The sequence below is a fragment of the Phyllobates terribilis genome, unplaced genomic scaffold (genome assembly GCF_046119375.1).
Source record: "Phyllobates terribilis strain yellow unplaced genomic scaffold, ASM4611937v1 Scaffold_2__4_contigs__length_985480577, whole genome shotgun sequence".
NCBI lineage: Eukaryota > Metazoa > Chordata > Amphibia > Anura > Dendrobatidae > Phyllobates > Phyllobates terribilis.
The window spans coordinates 7,832,834-7,846,987 of NW_027362762.1; the positions used below are offsets into that span (position 1 = coordinate 7,832,834).

Below are 14,154 nucleotides of genomic sequence, written 5' to 3' on the forward strand. Positions count from 1 at the left end.
CCTCCATACAGTATAATGGCCCCACACAGTCCTCCATACAGTATAATGGGCCCCACATAGTCCTCCATACAGTATAATGGCCCCATATAGTCCTCCATACAGTATATTGCCCCACATAGTCCTCCATAAAGTATAATGGGCCCCACATAGTCCTCCATACAGTATAATGGCCCCATATAGTCCTCCATACAGTATTTGGCCCCACATATTCCTCCATACAGTATAAGGGGTCACACATAGTCCTCCATACAGTATAACAAGCCCCACATAGTCCTCCGTACAGTATAATGGGCCCCACATAGCCCTCCATACAGTATAATGGCCCCACATAGTCCTCCATACAGTATAATGGCCCCACATAGTCCTCCATACAGTATAATGGCCCCACATAGTCCTCCATACAGTATAATGGCCCCACACAGTCCTCCATACAGTATAATGGGCCCCACATAGTCCTCCATACAGTATAATGGGCCCCACATAGTCCTCCATACAGTATAATGGTCCCCACATAGTCCTCCATACAGTATAATGGGCCCCACATAGTCCTCCATACAGTATAATGGGCCCCACATAGTTCTCCATACAGTATAATGGTCCCCACATAGTCCTCCATACAGTATAATGGGCCCCACATAGTCCTCCATACAGTATAATGGTCCCCACATAGTCCTCCATACAGTATAATGGCCCTACACAGTCCTCCATACAGTATAATGGGCCCCACATAGTCCTCCATACAGAATAATTGGCCCCACACAGTCTTCCATACAGTATAATGGGCCCCACATAGTCCTCCATACAGTATAATGGTCCCCACATAGTCCTCCATGCAGTATAATGGCCCCACACAGTCCTCCATACAGTATAATGGGCCCCACATAGTCCTCCATACAGTATAATGGGCCCCACATAGTCCTCCATACAGTATAATGGTCCCCACATAGTCCTCCATACAGTATAATGGGCCCCACATAGTCCTCCATACAGTATAATGGTCCCCACATAGTCCTCCATACAGTATAATGGCCCCACATAGTCCTCGATACAGTATAATGGGCACCACATAGTCCTCCATACAGTATAATGGCCCCACACAGTCCTCCATACAGTATAATGGGCCCCACATAGTCCTCCATACAGTGTAGTGGCCCCACATAGTCCTCCATACAGTATAATGGGCCCCACATAGTCCTCCATACAGTATAATGGCCCCACATAGTCGTCCAAACAGTATAATTGGCCCCACATAGTCCTCCATACAGTATAATGGCCCCACATAGTCGTCCAAACAGTATAATGGGCCCCACGTAGTCCTCCTTACAGTATAATGGGCCCCACATAGTCCTCCATAGAGAATAATGGGCCCCACATAGTCATCCATACAATATAATGGCCACACATAGTCCTCCCTACAGTATAATGATGCCACATAGTCCTCCATACAGTATAATGGGCCCCACATAGTCCTCCATACAGTATAATGGCCCCACATACTCCTCCATACAGTATAATGGCCTCACATAGTCCTCCATACAGTATAATGGCCTCACATAGTCCTCCATACAGTATAATGGCCCCACATACTCCTCCATACAGTATAATGGCCTCACATAGTCCTCCATACAGTATAATGGCCTCACATAGTCCTCCATACAGTATAATGGCCCCACATACTCCTCCATACAGTATAATGGCCTCACATAGTCCTCCATACAGTATAATGGCCTCACATAGTCCTCCATACAGAATAATGGGCCCCACATAGTCCTCCATACAGAATAATGGGCCCCACGTAGTCCTCCATACAGTATAATGGGCTCCACATAGTCCTCCATACAGTATAATGGCCCCACATAGTTATCCAAACAGTATAATGGCCCCACATAGCCCTCCATACAGTGTAATGGGCCCCACATAGTCCTCCATACAGTATAATGGGCCCCACATAGTACTCCATACAGTATAATGGCCCCCCATAGCCCTCTATACAGTATAATGGGCCCCACATAGTCCTTCATACAGTATAATGGCCCCACATAGTCCTCCATACAGTATAATGGGCCCCACATAGCCCTCCATACAGTATAATGGCCCCCCATAGCCCTCCAAACAGTATAATAGGCCCCACTAACCCTCCAAACAGTATAATGGTCCCCAGAAAACTTTCCAAACAATATAATGGCCCACATCATAGCCCTGACAACTGTATAATGGCTCCCATTGATTTTAAAAAATAATAACAATAAATGTACTCACCTCTCCTTGTTCACCTGCTGTTCCGGTCTCTGCAGCGTGTCTTCTGAAGCTTATCAGATGCACAGAAGGAATGATGGAGGAGGCAGCCGATGGCTCCCTGTTGCATCATTGCTTTCAACTGTATCTCCATCCAGGATGACGACACAGTTGTAAGTGCAATGCCAGGTGGAGCGGGGCCCGACTCACAGGACCCATAGCTGCCGCATGGTCTGCCTCTATTAGAGGTACGCCACCACCTGTCACACACTATCTGTACGGTTTATTCAGTGTTTTACAACTTTCTCTCCATAACTCTATAGCTAAGCTGTGAGCTGTGACGTCCTCTCACTTTCCAGATTCACCACCAAATGGTTTCTGCATTTCTTGCTTCTGCTTTTATACTGGCTCTCATGGTCTATCCTGATTGACTGTGTAATGCATTATGTGGAGACCCGCCCTGCGACGCCTGAGATCATGTAATCCTTCTCTGGCTGTTGCAATCTCATGCAATGTATGCAATCACATATAGTTCAAATTTGTCGGTTTCATTGAATTCCTAAAAATGCAACACAAATTCCGTTTGGATCGATAAGAATCAATTCACTCATCGCCACTGCCTACCTCAAGTGCAGATCATGTTCATTGATCTATGAAGTTTTTAGGCTGCACATTAGACTAGCTCTTCATGCAACACAGACTTGCTTTGAAAAGTTACTATATCCCACTTACTAAACTTGAACCCTTCTAGCTTCTACATGGACAAAGGGGATGTCCGTGGAAGCATGTGATGCGGAAGTTAACAAGACACGAGACAGTGACTCTTCAAAAACAAAGCCACATACTTGTGTCTACACATCACTTCATTAAGGAAAAGTATAAGCAAAGAGCCATCAGGGAATCCCTGTTTTCCTGAGAGATGTAGATACCAGAGGGAGAACAATGTGTTATTTGAATTTTCAGGAAAAAGTAAACTGCTGCACTACACACTCCTACCGCTAGATGGTGCTGCAGAATATTCTATTAAATGAGACAGAATAGCTTACTAGCACACCAAGTGGCCGGACGTGGTATTGCAAGTAAATTATACTAATAGTTAAATGTGGATATTATTAACCAAGTGATAAAAGTTTATTTTATTTTGCAACCGCATTGATTACAACCATGTGTTGTGTCTTCATCAGTATCCTCCTCTTGATTAAGTTTCTAAGTGTTCTCCTGATCTCTTTAGTTCTAAGACAGTAGATAATGGGGTTCGCCACATGCGGTATGAAGGTATAGAGACAGAGGATGAGGACATTGAGATCTTCGTTGAGAATCAGGTTGAATTGATTGGCCACATAGACAAATATCCTTGGGACAAAATACAAGCCGATCACAAACAAATGGGTGGCGCAGGTATAAAACGCCTTCCTCCGACTGTCGGTCTGAGTCTGAGAGATGACCACCTTGATGATGACTCCATAGGAGAAAAGTATGAACGCCAAAGGCAGCAGAAGGACGAACATGGCAATCCCGAAAATGATCCGTTTGAGGACCGTCACATCTTTGCAGGCCAAGGACAGGACCCCGGTGTTGGTGCAGAAGCAGCTTCGGATTCTGTTTTCTCCGCAGAAAGGAATTTTGGAGTCCAGGAGTGCAATGACCAAAGCGATGACAGCCGTGAGAAACCAGAAGAAACAGCAGAGGAGGATGGCCCGGCGGTTGGTGATTATGGAGGGATATCTCAGAGGCTTGCAGATGGCAACGTAGCGGTCGATGGCCATCAGTAAGAGGATGTACGAGTCAAAGCTCCCCAAGAAATGAGCGCAAAACACTTGGAAAATACATCCGGCAAATGAGATGGATTCGTCGTCAAACCAATATTTGGCGATGATCTTTGGCAAAGTTACCGTGTCGAGCAGCAGATCGGAAATGGCCAGGTTTAAGATGACCACGTACATGGGCTGGTAGAGCTTCCGATTGCAAATGATCAAAGCTATGACCGTGCCATTGGAGAAGAGGGATGCGAGGTAGATCAGAAATAGTGCAATGGAGACTGGAATATCGAACTTCTCGGCAACATTCGGGAATCCGAGGAGAATAAATCCAGTGAGATTAGCCATGGACTGGAGGGAATCCGATGGGAATCCTGAAAAAACCCAGAAGAGGATACAGTTACCATTGTGCAATCAGCATTAAGAGACACTTGTCTATTTTTATTCTCTGTCCCGCCATCACGCGTCTGGATGGAGCGGATTTATTTCCGGTGCCTAATATCACCCCCCTGTAGAGTGCTGCATCTAAACTGCCAACAGGAAATGTTTTTAAGACAATTTTTTTAAAAAAAAAGGATTTCATGGATGTTGGTTCCCATGTCAAACACTGCAATATTCTGCTTTTTCCCCCCTCCACCACATCTAATATATATAATTGTCTTATCCTGTCTGTCTGTCTGTCTGTCTGTCCAGAAAATCCCGCGTCGCTGATTGGTCAGGCCGTGGCCAATCAGCGACGCGGGATTTCAGAAAAAGATGGCAGCCATTAGCGGCTCACCCGCACACCCTCACCCTCAGACCCTCACCCCCACGCTCACCCCCTCACCCCCACGCTCACCCCCTCACCCGCTCACCCCCTCACACGCTCACCCCCTCACCCGCTCACCCCCTCACACGCTCACCCCCTCACCCGCTCACCCCCTCACCCGCTCACCCCCTCACCCGCTCACCCCCTCACACGCTCCCCCTCACACGCTCCCCCTCACACGCTCCCCCTCACACGCTCCCACGCTCACCCGCTCACCCCCTCACCCCCACGCTCACCCCCTCACCCGCTCACCCCCTCACCCCCACGCTCACCCCCTCACCCGCTCACCCCCTCACACGCTCACCCCCTCACACGCTCACCCCCTCACACGCTCCCCCTCACACGCTCACCCGCTCACCCCCTCACCCGCTCACCCCCTCACATGCTCACCCCCTCACACGCTCACCCCCTCACCCGCTCACCCCCTCACCCGCTCACCCCCTCACACGCTCCCCCTCACACGTTCCCCCTCACACGCTCCCCCTCACACGTTCCCCCTCACACGCTCCCACGCTCACCCGCTCACCCCCTCACCCGCTCACCCCCTCACATGCTCACCCCCTCACACGCTCACCCCCTCACCCGCTCACCCCCTCACCCGCTCACCTCCTCACACGTTCCCCCTCACACGCTCCCCCTCACACGTTCCCCCTCACACGCTCCCCCTCACACGTTCCCCCTCACACGCTCCCACGCTCACCCGCTCACCCCCTCACCCGCTCACCCCCTCACATGCTCACCCCCTCACACGCTCACCCCCTCACCCGCTCACCCCCTCACCCGCTCACCTCCTCACACGCTCCCCCTCACACGTTCCCCCTCACACGCTCCCCCTCACACGTTCCCCCTCACACGCTCCCACGCTCACCCGCTCACCCCCTCACCCGCTCACCCCCTCACACGTTCCCCCTCTCATGCTCCCACGCTCACCCTCACACGCTCACCCCCTCACCCGCTCACCCCCTCACCCGCTCACCCCCTCACACGCTCACCCCCTCACACGCTCCCCCTCTCATGCTCCCACGCTCACCCTCACACGCTCGCCCGCTCCCACGCTCACCCTCACACTCTCACCCTCACACGCTCGCCCGCTCCCACGCTCACCCTGTGCTAGCCGGTCATCTCCCGGCTGCTCGCAGCACAAGTTCCCCGACTGGCAGCCTCGCTCCCCGGTCCTCCAAAATTCATTAGGGGCCCCAGGGGGATACATTGGGGGGTTAATTTAAAGTAGTGCACAACCCATTTAAACACTGCTTCGCTGATTAGTCGCGCCTGGTCGGCCACATACATATTCTAGAATACCCGATGCGTTAGAAACCGGCCACCATCTAGTTTTATAATAATTTTGCTGACTTTCCACTTGTTCACTATATATTTAGCATTGGATGTGTTATGGGTAATTCTATCATTACTGTAACATCCTGGTGGTCTAGAGTAGCTTAAAATCTATCAGTCATTTCAGATGACTTTTCAGAATATGCTGTCATACGTAGGTTTGTACACGAGTAATAACACGAGCCAATGCATCAGTTACATCTTGTATTTTTCATCAATTTGACCCTCTGCAGACCCTCTATTTTGTTTTGGGTTGTCTCTGAGCTATTGGGTGGAGAATATCATATTTCCCCTGCACAACACACAGAGATTAATGCTCTCCTGTATGTCAACAGCAGCAGCAAGGGAAGCATTATGCAAAAGTACTGAGCAGTATAGCTGTGATTCCAACTCAGCTGTCAGAAAACAGCATAGAAGACATTATACAGCAGTACGGAGCAATGCAGCTGTGAACCTAACTCTGCTGTGAGAAATAAGGAACAGTATGAAGGACATTATACAGCAGTACTAAGCTGTGTAGCTGTGCTTCCAACTCAGCTGTGAGAATTCAGCAACAGCATAGAGGACTTTATACAGGAGTACTAAGCAGTGTAGCTGTGAACCCAACTCTGGTGTGAGAAAATAAGGAACAGTATGAAGGACATTATACAGCAGTACTGAGCAGTGTAATTGTGAACCCAACTTTGGGGTGAGATAACAGACTTACTAGAAAACACAAAACAGAAAAAACTTTTTCAGCTCACCAATAATACGAGAAATGCCATATATGAATGATATGAGCAATGCACAGAAACTCCAGGCCGGTATCCTCGAACAACAATGCAAATAGAAGGTACGTGAACCAGCGCCATAAAAATTGTTAAAAAGACAATCTTTAACAAACTATTGTCTCCATAAAATAGAATAAAAATCCAATTGTAAAGTATGTTACATAAGTCTTACGGTTTCGAACTATTGCGAGTCCTTAGTCATAGACTAATTGATATGGAAGTGCATAAGTCTTATGTAAAATACTTTTTCATTGGGTATTTATTCTTTTTTATGGAGACAATAGTTTATTAAAGATCAACTTTTTAACTAATTTTGCGGTGCTGGATTTTGTACCTTACTAGAAAATAAGCAACAGCATGAAATACATTATACAGCAGTACTGAGCTGTGTAACTGTGACTCCAACTCTGTGTTGAGATAATACACTTACTAGAAATCATCAACAGCATGGATGACATTATACAGCAGTACTGAGCTGTGAATCCAAGTCTATGTTGAGATAATACACTTACTAGAAATCAACAACAGAATTGATGACATTATACAGAAATGCTGAGCAGTGTAGCTGTGAGTCCAGCACTGGGGTGCTTCTATAAAGCAGCAGCACTGTGTGTGTGTCTCTTTGCTACTGTCTCTCACTCTGCTCTTTCTTCCTTCTCTCCTCTCCATAGAATGTAATAGACAGTTGTAATCTGAGCCCTCAGTGAACTAGTTGTCTGTCTCAAAGATTAGAAGTCTTGCCTTGATCAGAATGAATTTTAGCAGTTTTTCGGAGTGATTGATGAGTTGAGGGGGGGGGGGGGAGAGCGAGGAGCAGTAGCTCCTAAATGGAGAAAGACATAGATTTCTATGAGAAAATATATTACAAAGTTTCTTATCCTGGTTTATAATGATAGAGAAATCACACCCAGGGGGACACAATGTACTAATTATGTGACTTCTGGGGGTGATTGGTCACTCTGGATTTTAGGGGCATCAGACTACAGGGGGGCTGCATACCTATGTACAATGTCACAATGTTATTTTTAAAATAATTAGAAAACCTCGTATCATTTCCTTTACCCATCCCAAATCCTTGTTACTTTGTGTTATCCCAATAAAATACATGTAAGTTTATGGGTGTAACGTGAAAAAAAAATGTAGAAAAGTTCACAGGGTATGAAGACTTTTTCAAGCCACTGCTTCCTCCTCCTTTCTCCCGCCTGTGGTCACCACTAGGGGGAGCTCAATACATCCAGATTTACACTCTTCCTATTAAACTTAATAATAATTATCCGTTATTCAGAGAATGCCCCTGAATATTGAGGAAAAGCTAAAATTGTCATTTAGCATAAGGTTCTTTCTTGAACTGCTCAGATTGAAGTTTTGGGGTACAAGGAACTACCCCCCAAAGTGTCCCCATAAGGGATCATCTCTTTTAATTAAAATCTAAAGCCATTTGCATGACTGGTATGATACATGGGTCAATAACTTGTGCCAGCCTGCCCGCAATAACTTCCGAGGATCAGAGAAGTTTGTGCCAACTTGTTGCGCCTCGGACACTTGGCTGGGACCGCCGCTGAGGATTAGTTTCCATTAGTAATATAAAGGCTATATCTGGGTATCTAGTGTCGGGTTCAGCGTCTTACCTCTACCTTTCGCTTGGCACAGCCGTCCCTGGTAATCATGTGCGCTGCAGGAAGTGTCTGGAAATGACTTCATCCATGGCCGAGAAGCTGGAACATAAAGTATAGCTGTAGGACATAATTACGGCTCGCATCACATTATGCCGACCTGATTGTGAAATCCCAGCGGTTGACGTCAGTCGACATGGCTGTATTTCTTCTCGTGATCGCTCCGCCATTAAGTCACATACATGTCGCGCTCACGGTCAGCATCACTAGATTTACACCCTCCTGCCGTCCTGACAGCGCTGCGGGGACGGAACTTCCTCATCGTTACTTCCTCATCCGAGACTCTACCTGCTGATACTATTCACACACCTGAGGTTCAGACGCTCACCTATGGAGAAAATAATTCTTCTACTACTACCATTTATATTGTGGATTTCATGGGTTGGATTCTCTTTCTATAATTAAGTTGATACTTAGTTGCAGTTTTAAGGTGCAGGTGTCACATTGTGTCGGGGGACCTCATTCTCGAATAGATTACACGATGCAATAATGTGACTGTTGGATACGGGATGCGATGAACCTTCACTCCCCTAAAAAAAGAATCGTAACTCCAGTAAACCTCAACCCTCCTCTAGCTCTTCAGGTTAGAGAGATAAGAAGGGAATTCCATCCCCTGATAAACTCCCCCCCATCCCAGTAAGTACCAGGAACACACATACTGTGCTCCTTCCTACAATGCTAAAAAATCTACATGACTATGCAAAACAAAACTGCAGACGCGCGTTATGGGGTTATGGGTCTCCCCCCCTTCCACAGTCATGTGGAGTTTATACCGCTGGTGCACAAAAATATCGCTGTAGAGTGCCTAAATAGTAAGAGAATACAGTGATCAAAAAAATACTAGCGTAAAGTGCCTAAAGTGGTGTCCCCATACAGCGCTCCTTCTTACAATGCTAAAAAATCTACATGACTATGCAAAACAAAACTGCAGACGCGCGTTATGGGGTTATGGGTCTCCCCCCCTTCCACAGTCATGTGGAGTTTATACCGCTGGTGCACAAAAATATCGCTGTAGAGTGCCTAAATAGTAAGAGAATACAGTGATCAAAAAAATACTAGTGTAAAGTGCCTAAAGTGGTGTCCCCATACAGTGCTGAAAGATATCCCCTTACACTACTCAAACAAACCAACCTCAGCCCGCAAAAATAATACCGATATACTATGCTCACTAAGAGGATACGGTGATCAAACAATAATAATGTAAGTTGCTAAAGGCGTCATTCTCAAATCAATATCTCCATATAGTGCTCGAATAAAACCACCTTGCACTGCGTACATAATAATGCAATATACTAAATATAGTATCTAAATATATACTGTCTAAATATACATAGACAGGAAAAAAAATATTTGTCTTATACATTGTGACCCGAAGTCCTGTGCACTTATATAATAGAGCCAAAATACTAAACTCAATTGTGGAACACTCCTACAGAAGATAAATGCATAATGCAAGTAAACGAGCGCACAAGAGATGAGCAAATTAGAGAGGTCAGTATGATCCCTAATAGCATATAATGCCTAAGTAGTAATAAGTATGGAAAGACAATGAACAAACAAAAGGATGGAGATAAATAAATGCAAATACATGACATGTTTGCGCTGCCACAGAAACCCCTTCCTCAGAGGAAGCACATGGCAAAACGCGCGTCAGGGCGTCAGGGGTTCGGATCACAGGTACAGGTCGGACACCAGTATCACTCTGCTCCCGAGTGCGAGTAATACTGCTTCCGGTCACAGGTACAGGTCGGACACCAGTATCATTCTGCTCCCGAGTGCGAGTGATACTGCTTCCGGTCACCAGGGGGGGAGCCAACACATACAGATCTGTGTGTGCGCCCATCCACTTGCCAACTCTTTTTGTTTGGGGTCTGCTGAGTGCGATTCTTTTGGGGGTGTCTGCTTTCTTCTTGGGGGTAAACCAATATTAGCAATCAGTCCACGTACATAGAGAAAAATAACTGTAGGTAATATAAACCATAGTAAATACAATATGCACCCACCTCTATAGGACTGGTATATAGGATACTGCACCATGAGAATAGCAGGTCAGATAAGAAGAACCAGTAATAGGATTAACACAAAATGTATTAAAAAAAATGTAAATAAAATACAATTTTATTGAAAAATGTAAATTAAAATATAAATATATATCGATTAGCCAGTAGATGGCACCACATAACAAATAAATAAATAGGGAAAGCGATGAACATATAAATTACCGTAGAAGCTCTGAGTGGAGGAGTATTCATCAAATGATAAAGACCTACAGGTCCCAAAAGGAATTTTATCAAACATATAGATGATAACTGGATGTGGTTATCAATTCCTTCTGGAAATTGTAGGTCTTATCATTTGATGAATTATTTGTTATGTGGCGCCATCTACTGGCTAATTGATATATTTGAATTTTTTTTAAATAAATTGTATTTTATCTAAATTTTTGCTAATAATTTTTTCTTTTGGGAGCGTCCACTTTCCTTGATGAAAGGTCCTGCTGTATTCTGCACTGAAAAAGACCTATTCGCAAATGATGTCTAGCCATGAATAAATTATAAAAGTATATATCTTTATTATTTTTAACAGATATCAAAATACAAGATCAGTCCGTTCTAGTTTATTCATGGTTATAGCTCGTTTGTGAATACCGTAGATCTGTGTAACTTTTTTTTACATATATAACGATACAGACACAGCCCTAGTGCATCTTTCTGAGCAAAAAAATAATATAAGACCCCGTCTTATTTTCAGGGAAAAACTGTAGAAACAGAATACAGCGATCAAATAACACTAACATAAAGTGTCAAAGTCATATACCCATATGGATCTAAAATAAAACCACAAATAATACCGCTATACCATACCCACAATATCCAAATGGTGTTCTGTAAACAGTGCTAAAGTCATATCCCATATAGTTATCAAATGCTATACCCATACAGTAATAAATAAACTTACTCTATACTGCACAAATACTACTGCGACAGTGTTCAAATAATACCACCATACAATGCCCAAATAATAACTGAATACGGTGATTAAAATATTACTACCATAAAGTGCCAAAAGTCATTTCCCCATGTAGTTTACAAAAAAAATATCTCAATGTGATGCTCAATAAAACTACTTTACATTGCAGGAATAATACCGTTATACAATGCCCAAAGAGTGAATATAGTGGTGAAATAATAGTATAATAAAATGCCACGTGTGTCGTAGTTCTCATAATATCGTCAGTGTTCAAATAAAGCCACAAACAATACCGCTAAACAATGCAAAGATAGTAACAAAGTATAGTTATAAAATAATACTGGTAAGTCATAAAGTACCAATAAAAGTACCAATAAAAGTGTGCTCAGCGAGATGAACGGTGGAGGGCAGGAAATGTGTAAGGACACGACACCCTCATGTGTGCAAGAAAGGAGCAAAACTACACGACGTGACCGGGATATAGGTCAAAAATCAAAGAGAAAGACACCAAAAAGAAAACGTTTCAAAAGAAATAATAATGATAAAATAAATGCAATCAATCATGGGGTCAAAATAATGTTCCAATATAGACTCCAACAAGTAAAGTCCAGAATCAGAACCCCCTATAGAGACCATATAATAATAAGTGCCAGCCATAAAGCAACATGTGAAGGGCTTAAAAAGGGATTGAAACGACCGGATGATCCACGTCATAAAACAGCCGCGCTGCTAATAATGTGACATCTAAGTGCAATATACTTAATGCAATGTTTGGGGGATGGCAGCGAGCACTGCTTGTGTCGGTGTAAAGAGCCAACGATGTGTCCCGTATAGCGTTCAAATAATAACCCATACGGAGTTCAAATATGCCAACTTACTTTGCATAAATAATACCGCTATACGATGCCCAAACAATAACTACTACAGTGATTAAATACTACTAGCATAAAGTGCCAAAGTCATATCCCCATACAGTTCCCCATTAATATCCCCATACAGTGCTAGAATAATATCCCCATACAGTGCTAGAATAATATCCCCATACAGTGCTAGAATAATATCCCCATACAGTGCTAGAATAAAACCACCTTATCACTGCGCAAATACAACACCATACATTACCAAAAAGTAACAGAATACAGTAATCAATTAATATTAACATAATGAGCCAAAGCCGTGTTCTCTAAAAGTCACAAATAATATCCCATACACGAGGCAAAATCTCCTTACACTGCTCAGATAGTCCCGCTATACCATGCCCATAACAATAGCATAAAGAGACAAAAGTAAAATCACCTTACAGTTCCTAAACGATATCCATATACAGAGGGTGAAATAAGAATTGAACACATCAGGTATTAGGTACGCTCCTACCACCCTAGACCATTCCAGCCGGGGGCGCTATAAGCACAGGATTAACTCTTGACCTTTAATGACTCGTAAAATTCTCTTTTGATTAGTCAGTGTAGTAACACTCACCATCCTTCAGCTTTATGGCTGGGAATCAGCTTCCTGTGCCATGCCCGGCTGCAGTCATTCCTGTTTTATAGGCGTCCTATATCATTATGATAGATCCCATCAGTCAACAGTTGTGATTTTATGATCGTCGGGGAGTGTGACGTGAGAATCCGCACCAATACATACTGAAAATAAAATGTCTTCAGACCAAAATAGTAAAGTGTTCACGTGCCGAGGAAGGTTCCTGTTCTCTTAATTGGCTTATCCACAGAGAGGAAGAGGAGAGGACACTATCTCCATCTATGGGATGTAGCAATCCTAAAAAGTCAATATCGATCCTTTAACGAACCTTGACATGTGACTTAGGATAAAAAGCCAAACGAGAAACTCCATTTGCAGACTTTTGTTTCGGGGTGTTTGCCCCTCATCAGTGCAAAGCAAGAGCCACATCTGATTCACTGCTTTGCACTGAGGAGGGGCAAACACCCCGAAACACGTGTAAGCAAATGGAGCTTCTGGTTTGCCTTCTTATCCTAAGTCATATGGCAAAGCTCGTTAAAGGGTCAATATTGATTTTTAGGATTTCTCACCAATAGACCTCACTGGAGTTCAAGTCTTCTTCCTCTCTGAAGAGGCTATTTGCATATTTAAATTCCCAGAAAAGCATTTAATGGCCTTTAAGTCTCCTTACACTGGCTCAGCACTCTCCACCTTAGACCCTTAGTTTGCATAGTGTGTCATGGACGTTACTGTTGGGGTAACGTAGAAACTAGGAGCAAAAAAAAGTGCAGATAGGGTCTTATCTGAGAATAATAGGATCTGCGAACCTGATAAGTTGTGGGACGCACAAACATGAATACGCATGAAAACAGCCGCTGCAGATCCGCGGGTCTTCCAACTGGGAAAGAGGTAAAAAAAGAAGCCAAAGGCGGTTTATCCGCTGCTGGTGGCAATGAAGATCCAAATAGAAGTATAATAAAGGATTTTTTTATTTCAGGTTCTTTAGTCAACGTGTTTCAAAGTCATTCCAGACTTCTTCCTCAGGACACAAACCGTATATACAGTCAGTGGAAGGTGAACATATTTATACACATGGTTTAGCAAAAAATGGGTGCCAAAGAGACACCTGACTTGTCAAAGCGCAATTG

General features: G+C 44.2%; 1 protein-coding gene across 1 annotated transcript; it reads right to left on the reverse strand.

The window, feature by feature from the left end:
* Positions 1–3,371: 3,371 nt before the first annotated feature.
* LOC141248734 (olfactory receptor 52E8-like) lies at positions 3,372–8,815 on the reverse strand. The gene is made up of 2 exons (XM_073669425.1): positions 8,534–8,815; positions 3,372–4,366 (listed from the first exon to the last, which is right to left on the reverse strand). The coding sequence occupies exons 1-2, from the start codon at positions 8,604–8,606 to the stop codon at positions 3,372–3,374; spliced, it is 1,068 nt and encodes a 355-aa protein (XP_073525526.1). The 5' UTR covers positions 8,607–8,815.
* Between the last annotated feature and the right edge of the window lie 5,339 nt (positions 8,816–14,154).